The sequence below is a fragment of the Struthio camelus genome, chromosome 7 (genome assembly GCF_040807025.1).
Source record: "Struthio camelus isolate bStrCam1 chromosome 7, bStrCam1.hap1, whole genome shotgun sequence".
Classification (NCBI taxonomy): Eukaryota; Metazoa; Chordata; class Aves; order Struthioniformes; family Struthionidae; genus Struthio; species Struthio camelus.
The window spans coordinates 16,270,338-16,279,155 of record NC_090948.1 but is presented as its reverse complement, the minus strand read 5'-3'; the positions used below and the strand labels follow the sequence as shown (position 1 = coordinate 16,279,155).

The 8,818-nt window shown below is 63.0% G+C and overlaps 1 protein-coding gene across 1 annotated transcript; it reads right to left on the bottom strand.

The window, feature by feature from the left end:
* Nucleotides 1–1,046: 1,046 nt before the first annotated feature.
* Nucleotides 1,047–8,494, bottom strand: LOC104138164 (solute carrier family 2, facilitated glucose transporter member 9). Its single transcript, XM_068951159.1, has 12 exons — nucleotides 8,416–8,494; nucleotides 6,936–7,034; nucleotides 6,289–6,449; nucleotides 6,074–6,198; nucleotides 5,629–5,774; nucleotides 5,381–5,513; nucleotides 4,792–4,979; nucleotides 4,542–4,652; nucleotides 3,551–3,652; nucleotides 2,890–2,965; nucleotides 1,525–1,652; nucleotides 1,047–1,286 (listed from the first exon to the last, which is right to left on the bottom strand). Exons 1-12 carry the CDS (start codon nucleotides 8,422–8,424, stop codon nucleotides 1,047–1,049), a joined length of 1,518 nt encoding a protein of 505 aa, XP_068807260.1. The 5' UTR covers nucleotides 8,425–8,494.
* Nucleotides 8,495–8,818: the final 324 nt, after the last annotated feature.

Genomic DNA, 8,818 nt, shown 5'->3' with positions numbered 1-8,818 from the left:
TACCTCATACCAGAACAAAATAAATTTCCCTGCAAACCCGGCTTCCAGAGGGTCTCTCTGCCCGGGAGCCCCCAGCTTCACTGCATGCAGGGAGGCGCCTTAGGGGCTTTGGATTCAGGACTGAGACGTGGGGCACTCAGAGACCACCCCAGGTGGCAGTGACCGGCAGGTGCAGGAAGGGGTGCAGATGCACCTGGGCCTGCCTAGTTCTGGGCAGAGACTTGGGAGGGTGCACAGTCCCACGCGAGCACCCTTGCAGGAGGCTCAGCAAAGGGCTGCCTCTTTCCCCTGGTTGAGATGCCAGGGTCTGGGAAGCACCCTGACCATAGCCTTGGCCGCCTGGCAACTGAGAGGGGACTCTGACATTCAGCGACACAGCTAAGCACGTAGGGAGGAGAATTAGTCCAGGTGCTGGAGGAAGGGGCCACACCATGCCACCACTCACCAGGTATCTCCCGCCCCATGCCCAGACTTGCCAGATGCCCAGCCCTGGAGGTAATGCTCTTTATTAAATACCTCATGCAGACAGCTCTGGTGATGGCCATGTGCCTGGGCTCCAGGGGTTACCTTGCCTGTGGCGTTTCAGGAGGTGCCATCTTCGGAAAGGCAGCTTCTCTGGCACAGGAGTGATGCCTGCCAGTTGGCACCTGCTGGCCACAGCAACGTGGCCAATCCTGGAGGCGGGTTGCTTCACCCACGATACCACCTTGCAACGGCAGCTGGCAGTGCCGCCGGTCTGCCTGGAGGACGCACATGGCATGGGTCCAGCTCCACATCCCTCCCACCACTGGGAAGGTTTGGAGGGAGCAGGGTGCTGGAGGGGAGGATGGTGCACCCAGCCCCTCCACACCTGTGACCCACATCACTGGGCTGGAGGAGCAGGAGAAGGGTGGGGAAAAGCATAAGGCACAACAGTATGATATGTCCTGCAGACCCAGAGCTGGCTCGAGCTCAAGTGAATTGGCACCAGCAGCCTAGAGGCTCCACCACCATCCCCTGTGCTCCCAGCTGGGGTGAGTTCCTGCAGTGGGGGGTGCCGGGGGATGTCAGGGCAGATGGGGGCCCAGACCCTCTGGTGAGCTGTTCTCCAGAGACCCATAGCCACTGAGCTTCATCATCCCAACGAGGTGGGCTGGGGGAGACCGGAAGGAGCGGCGGGTGGCGAAGATCTGGCTGATCTCCAGGAAGGTTTTGTTCTTGGTCTCAGGGACGATGAGGTAGACATAGAGGGCCACCAGCAGGCAGACACCACAGAAAAACAGGTAGCAGAAGGCACCAGCTGACATCTGGGGGCAGCAAGAGAGCTGGCATGGGGCAGACAGCCATGCACCCCAAGCTGGGCATGGCACAAGGCATCTGCCCTTCCCTTTGTCCCTCCCAGGGCCAGCTCCCACGGGCACCCCTGGACTCCAGCGGAGCCAGGAGCATGGGCTTGGGTCAAGCTTGGCATCCCATCCCAGGAGACCAGCAGGGGTCATCGCCTTCCCTCCTCCTCCTCCTCCCATGGCCCCTCAGGGCTGGTACCTGCAAGAAGGGGAAGACGAAGCCGACGGTGAAGTTGGAGAGCCAGTTGAGGGACCCCCCGACGATGTAGGCGGCTGGGCGGTGCGACTGTGTGAAGAGCTCGGCCGTCATGAGGAAGGGGACGCCGGCTGGGCAGGGGAGGGACAGGTCAATCCCCTCCTGCTTTCCTCTGGGCCCTCACTTTGCAATAATTTGCCTAAACTCTGATATATTAAATCTAGTACAGACTTGGTGTCTTGGATAACGTTGTTCCCAGCTTTCCATTTTAGAAAATTACTTTCTATCAAGTAGCTCAAAGTTTTGAGTCTGTGGCCTTTTCCCAAGAAGGAAAGAAGAGCAACTGCATTTCTAGGCACCAGAATTTCCCACAGGACACACAAATGCCATTTTCAAACCAGCTTTCCCTAGTCTGTACTGGGTAAGAAAACCCAGAATTGCTGGAAATGGTTCTTTCAGCCAACTTGGGCATTAACAACTGGACACAGGTTGTGGCTACTTCTGCTGCAAGGACACAGCCCTTCCTGCCATGTGCCACCAGCTCAGGACTCCTGGGTCCCAGGATTGTGTCCCTTTGCTTGAGGGGTCTGGCACACATCCCTGGAGGACACACTGGGATCTGGCACTGGATGACATTTAAAGTGGTCCCATTGCCTGGGACAGAGCTGACAGGGACCTCTTTATAAAAGATACTCCAGTGGAAAAAAAACAAAACAAAACAAAAAAATGATACTAATTTAGGGAGGAGTGGAGCTCCTGATGGACTCTTACTCACAGCTCGCCCAGAATAGAGATATATATTTTTTTGTTTTAAAAGTCCTATTCATCATTGTTTGTGAACAATGAGCCATTAAAATCCTAATTAAAGATGTAATTACAGCAAAGAAAGTCTGTGCTGAGGATGAATTATAGATCTGCTAACAGCTCTGCTAATACATCAACTGGGTAAACCAGACCAGGTTTCACTCATCGCTTTTTGAGCCCACTCTCAAGCCCACGCTTATTTAAGGGCACGAAGCCTCTTGCCAGCCGCATAGGGACGGGAGCAGATGCCACCTCTGGAGGGGCCTTGGGAAGCCCATCAGGACTTATTCCCAGCGTGGTCTGTGAGTGAGGATGATCCCGAGGAGTTGGAGCCTGGCCTAGATGTAGGATGCTGGAGAGATATTGCAGTGGGGTTTTACTTGTAGGATGCAGCATGAAAAACTAGGGCCAGGCCATGGGGAAGGGGCCAGGGTGCTGGTCCGCCTGCCCCGCTGGCTCCGCCAGCCCGTCTCTGGGCTGCTCCCCTGGCAGCTCACCCCCGGCTCCTGCCCCCCCCCGGCAGCTCACCCCCGGCTCCTGCCCCCCTGCTCCCGGAGGACCCACCTGGTCCCATGCAGAAGCCGGCGATGATGCCGACCACGCAGGCAACGGCAACATAGCGCATCCCAGGCAGGGCTGCCTGCAGAGGGGACGAGACACCCTGAGCTTTGCGCCGTGCTCCCCCGGGACCCCGGCGCCAGGTCACACCTGCCCCCCGGCTCGGCTGCGGCCCCAAACACCTCGCATGGGATGCGCGGTGCAGAGGCAGGAGAGCCAGGGGCGCCTCAGGACAACCCTAGTGAGATTTGGCCTGGGCAAAGCTCAGTGACTGATGGCACCGATGCATCCCCAGGGCTGTGGGACTGTCCCCTGGGAGCGGGCAGGAGGGAAGGGCCCCCCCACACCTAGCACTTCACAAGCTGCCCCCCTGAGTGCACTTATTTCTGCAAAACCCAGCCAGAAGTGACAGGATTGTTCTTCTGCGGATTTGGAGATTTTTTGGTTCTTCTTTGCCCTGAAATTTCCTTCCCTGTAAGTCTGAAGGGAAACCAAATTGCTCTGCATGGCTTGGAAGAGCCAGGCCACCTCTCATTGCTGTTCACACCTCCCTCCCCGGGGCAGTGCCCACCCCTTCATTACCCTGCTCTCATTAAGGTGCCGGGGCCCCCAGCCTCGCCTGCGCCGGAGTGTGGGGACGGCGGCGGCGGCGGCAGCCGGACCCTACCTGCAGCAGCAGGGAGACGGTGATGCCTGCCGAGCAGACGCCCATGGAGCAGAAGCCCGCGAGGACCAGGGGCCGCCGGCCCAGCTTCTCGATGGTGACGCACTGCCGAGGGAGAGCAGAGGTGGCCGGGAGCGCCCCGGGGGACGGGGCACCAGCAGGGTGAGACGCTCCTGGCGGCAGCCCGCGGCAGGAGGGCAGCAGGCGCTTTGCCAGCTGCGGCTCTAGCAGGCACCGGGCTCCGGCCGAGCGGAGGCGCGACGCGGACCCGGCGCGCGCGGGGCAGGGTATTGACAGCAGAACAAATGCCTGCAATTTTATAACCCATCTCGGCGCCTCCGCCGGGGGCTGTTGGCGGCAGCGATCCCAAGCAAGCCGGCTGGGCTGGGTGCAGGGTGGCCGGGGGGCTCAGGGGCTGGGGGTCAGCCGGGGCTTGGGGGGGGGGTCAGCTCTGCCACAGGCTGAGCGCCAGGGATAGGGGAGCAGCCCCCCCCCAGCCCTGCCCCATTTTCTGGGAGCCATCACCCCCTGCCATCCGTCTCGCTAATTGTCAGGGAGCAGATTCAGTGCCGGGTGGCTCGGGCTGGCCCCGGGTGACACTCGCAGATGGGACGAGGGCCATAAATCTGCCTGGCCCAGCGCTAACTCTGCAGCTCAGTGAGGGTGAGTTGCCCCCCCTAAATCTGCCTGGCTGGGGGCAGCCGGGGACATCGGCTCTGTTAACAAAGTGACAATGAAATCAGGAGCCAGGACGAACCGCTTAGCCTTCCCCATCACCCTCGACCTCCCTGCCACCCCCTCGCCCCCATCTCCCACCCCTCCTCGACGTGACCCCACAAATCCAGGCTCCCTGCTCCCAGGCCCTGCCAAGCCCTCTGCCCACCAGCAAAGGGGGGCACCGAGGGCCTTTGGGGACCGTCCACCCCTCGGTGCGGTGGCGGTAGGAATGGGCAGGGCACCATGCCCCGGGAGGCTGCGTCTGTCCGTCACTCACCCCGACCAGCCCCGCCAGGATTTCAATGGCTCCGGTGCCCACGGTGGCGTAGGGGATGTGGGGCGCCGGGATGCCAGCGCTCTCAAAGATGGTGTTGGTGTAAAACCAGATCTGCTGAGGAGGGGACTTAGCATGAGTGGGGAGGATGGAGCGATGGGGCCGTGATGGCCCTGAGGTGAAATGAGTTATCAGGTCTCAGCTCAGCCTCTGTAGAGCCAGGTCCCAGGGCCGAGGACCCTGCAGGGCTTACGGCATCGATCCCCGAGAGCTGCATGCCAGCGTTCACCACCACCACGGAGAGGGTTTGCCAGCGGACGGAGCGGTCCCGGAGCAGCTGCCAGACGGAGACCGTCTCCACGGAAGAGAGCGACCGCTGCTCCTCCCTCATCTCCTCGATCTCATCCTGCACGTCGGTGGTGTCCAGGAACCAGCGCAGCGCTGCGGGGAGAGCGGGAGTCGCCCACACGAGCCTCCCTGCTGCAGGGCGGACGCTGACAGCTACGAGGGCTGGGGCGCGGGTTCGGCCCCTGACCTGGGGCAGCCTCCCCAGGCGACCTCACTGACCTCCGGGGTTGAGGCGAGGGGGTGCCCCGACACCACGGTGATGGACACTGCGGACAAGGCTACAGAGTAATGAGGTTGGAGAGGCCCTTCCAAACCCAGGGCTGCCTCAGCAGCTTTTCGTAAGGGGCTTAAAGGCCCAAAGGGCTGGGAGATGCACCACGAGGTGGGCTGTCCTTTGCCTGGGGTCAAAGCTGTGTGCAGGAGGACGCTGTGAGGAAGCACTCTGTTTCTGGGAGACCTTGGCCAGCACCCAGCACCCTCTGGGCACCCCTCACCCTTGGTGGCACCATGGACGTTGTTCCTCTCTACCAACAGGTACCGCGGGCTCTCAGGGAAGCAGCGCAGCAGCAGGAGCTGGAGGGAGGCAGGAACGACCACCACAGACAGGAAAAGGGGCCAGTACCTGTCCTGCAAGGAGCCAAAAAGGGATGTGTCACGGGGGGGGGGGGGGGAACGGACGACAGAGTGGATCGATGCCAGGCTGGGGGCCAGCACGAGCAGGCTGGGGGGGCATCATGCTCACCTTGCCCAGCAGCTCCGGGAGCCCCAGGACCTGCGCTGAGAAAACCCCCAGGCAGATGAAGATGCTGGGCACAAGGCCAAGGAAACCTCGCAGGCTCTTGGGGGCGATTTCTCCGAGGTACAGGGGCACCACGCTGAGACAGATGCCTGGAGGGACAGGGCAGGAGGCACCGCGATGGAACAGGCGGCTGGAAGAAGGTGCCCAGCTGGACCCCCGGTGCATCCCCTCCCATGGTCAGCACTGTCCATGGTAGGGGACCCCCCCCCCCGGCCACCCCACAGTGGAGATCCCCTTGCTGTACCGCCACCATGGAGGGACCATGGTGGGGTCACCGTGGGGGACCCAAGGTCTTCTCCAGCCCCCTGCAAAAGGGCCGTAGGGGACTAAGCCGTGAGGCCAGGGCCGTGCACAGCCCCGGAGTGGCCGGGGGCCAAAGAGCACCTACCTGAGTGGAGCCCCATGATGGAGCGGCCGAAAATCACCATCTCGGGGGAGCTCAGGTCCCGGCTGAAGCCCATGGAGGCACCGGCCAGGAGGACGAGGAGAGCGCTGCGGCCCAGCGTGCCGTTTCTGGTAGGGTACAAGCAGCAGGACAGCCCCTCCGTGCCCTTCCCATCCCCATCCTCTCCCTTCTTCCCTGTCCCCCCGTGCACCCCTTACCTGCCGTAGCGCGCCACTAGCACCCCGACCAGTATGGAGCCCAGTAGCCCACCCAGGGCGAAGACGGAGACGGTCAGGGAGTAGAGGAGGGTGAGGGGGCCGGGGGCCAGCCCGTGCCCGTGCCGCCAGGACCACGTGGCGTTGTAGAAAGCCTTAATGGGCTGCGGGGCAGAGAGAGACGCACGGGCACTGAGCGCTTTGGGAGAGGGGCAGCCGGGCCAGGCTGGCCCCACGGGCAGCACACCATGGGTTTACAGCATCCCAGGAGACCTGGTCTGGAGATGGGGCAGCTTGTGACTGGTGGCGACTGGGATGTGGCTTCCAAGGATGGGACCAGAGGCTTTCAAGGATGACTTAGAGATGCCCTTGGGCAAAGCGGAAGCAGGAGGGGCAAGAGCAGCTTGTGGGGTGCTCCCCTCACCACCAGGCCTTCTGGCAGGGACCAGTTTTGGGGGGAAACCTGAAGCCAGGACTCCTATGTCCCTCCCATGACCTGTCCTTCTCCCCAGGCCGCTCTCTACAGGGGACTCTGTCCAATCCAGCATTTTGGCTTTGGGCTTTTGGGTAGCGGTGCCTCCACCTTCGCTGGGCCAGGGAGAGATGTGGGTGCTTTCCCCTCCTCCCCACACAGGCTGGCCACCCCTTACCACTGCCGGCGCGTTCACCACAGCCAGGCTGTAGCCGTAGAGCATGGAGGAGCCAAAGGACACCAGGAGAGTGACCGACAGCAGCGGGAAGGTGAGGTGCTGGGAGAGAGGAGATGGAACTGGATCAGCCCATAGAGGGAGAGCAGGGGTCAAGGTCACACATGAAACGAGCTGTGTTCGGTCACTGCCCCTTTTGTAGCGGGGGCGGGGGAATGTCCCAGTGGCAGAGCAAAGCCCTGCTTTGGTGCACAGGCAGTGGCAACCACCGTCCATGGTCCATGGGATTTTATTGCTGCAAACAAGCCAGGGCACCGGCCCTGGGGAGGAGCCAGGGCTCAGCCCATGCATGGGCCGCTCCTGCTGCTGCAAAACCAGCCTGGCCACAGGGCTGCCATCCGCAGCCCCACGCAGCCCCGCGCTCAGCACCCTGCCCAGCCGATCCCGCTTCCCCGTGGCTGGTCGAGTGGCTGCAGCATGACACTTTAACCCCCTGGCAATGGCCCATCGCTGAAGGCCTGTCCCAGCTGCCTGGCAAACCCAGCCCCAGCAGCTGGGGCAAAAAGCTGAGCCTGCCCCGGGGCTGGAGGGAGCAGCCAGCAGCAAGGGCAGCGGGGAGGGAGAGATGCCCCATCCCAAAGCTCACGTGGTGCCGCAGGGCTGCCCAGCTGCTGGCCCCCTGCCTGGGTGCCTCTGAGCCCCGAATAGTGCACACCCCTGCGACAGGTCCCAGCCCACCCTAATGGCCTGGCTCTGCTCCACAGCCAGCCCCGGGGGAGGCTGGGCAGCCCGTCCCCCCCGCTCCAGCCGGTGCCTCTGCTGGGGAAGCCGTCACTGTCTCCGTCTCCTCTTCAGCTGCCAAGGTCCCCAGCCCTGCTCTGGCTGAGCGGGGGGACAAGCAGGACCGGCGCCTGTGATGGCTGCAGAGGGACACCCTGCTGCCCCCAACCAGCCCAGGGGCTGAACTCAGCTGTCTGTGAGGGGGTTTGGGATCCCCCCCGAGGTGCCCCCCGCAGGGGCACCCTCAGGCACTGCACCCAGCTGTCTCCACCGGAGAACGGACGCACTCGACCAGCAGTAAGCGGCCCAAGGCCCCTATGGCTTGGGCAGTGCCGAGGCTGCCACAGGGGTGGCCGATGAGCCTGTGTCCCCCCAGGAGCAGCACTGAGTCCCAGCACCCAAACCTCAACCCAGCAGCCCCCCTAGTCCCACCCCTCCACCAGAGAGAGGGCCCAGGCGTCCGGAGAGCCTCGGCTCTCCCCACAGCCGCCCCCCTCCCGAAGCGCAGTAGCCGGATCCATAGCACCCAGCAGCTCCCGGCTCACGCATGCCAAATCCCCACTAATCCCACCAGGAATCCTGAGCTGGGGAGAGGGGCTGCCCATGGTTTGGGGGGGGAGAGGATACCAAGGGGCACAACGGGACCAGGAATGGGGCAGCCCCCCCCCCCATCCCCAGAGCCCCCTGCCCATACGGCGCTCACCCCAGACATCTCCCTGCCGGGGTGCCGGGTCCCTTTCCCATCCGTGGGGATGAGGCCGCGGTCGGAGCGGGGTGAAGGAGGAGGAGTAGGGGGAGAGGAAGACAGCCCCAGTCTGTCTGCCCGACTCATTTCTCCCAGTTTTAGACGGAAGAAAGAGGGAGGGGGGAAGGCAAAGCAGCCTGGGTGCCCGTGGGGCTCATTGGAGGCGCCTGAGCGGGCGAAGGAGGAGGAGTCCGGGGGCAGAGGCAGGCTGGCACCTCCGGGGCTGGGGACAGCAGGGAGCCCCCATGTGACCTTTGGCCACTTCAGAGGGCCCCTGGCCCCCAGCTGAAATATTGGGGTTTAACCCCTGGCTGCTGGCGCCCTGGAGAAAGGAGTTTGGGGCTGTGGGTGACATCAGGCT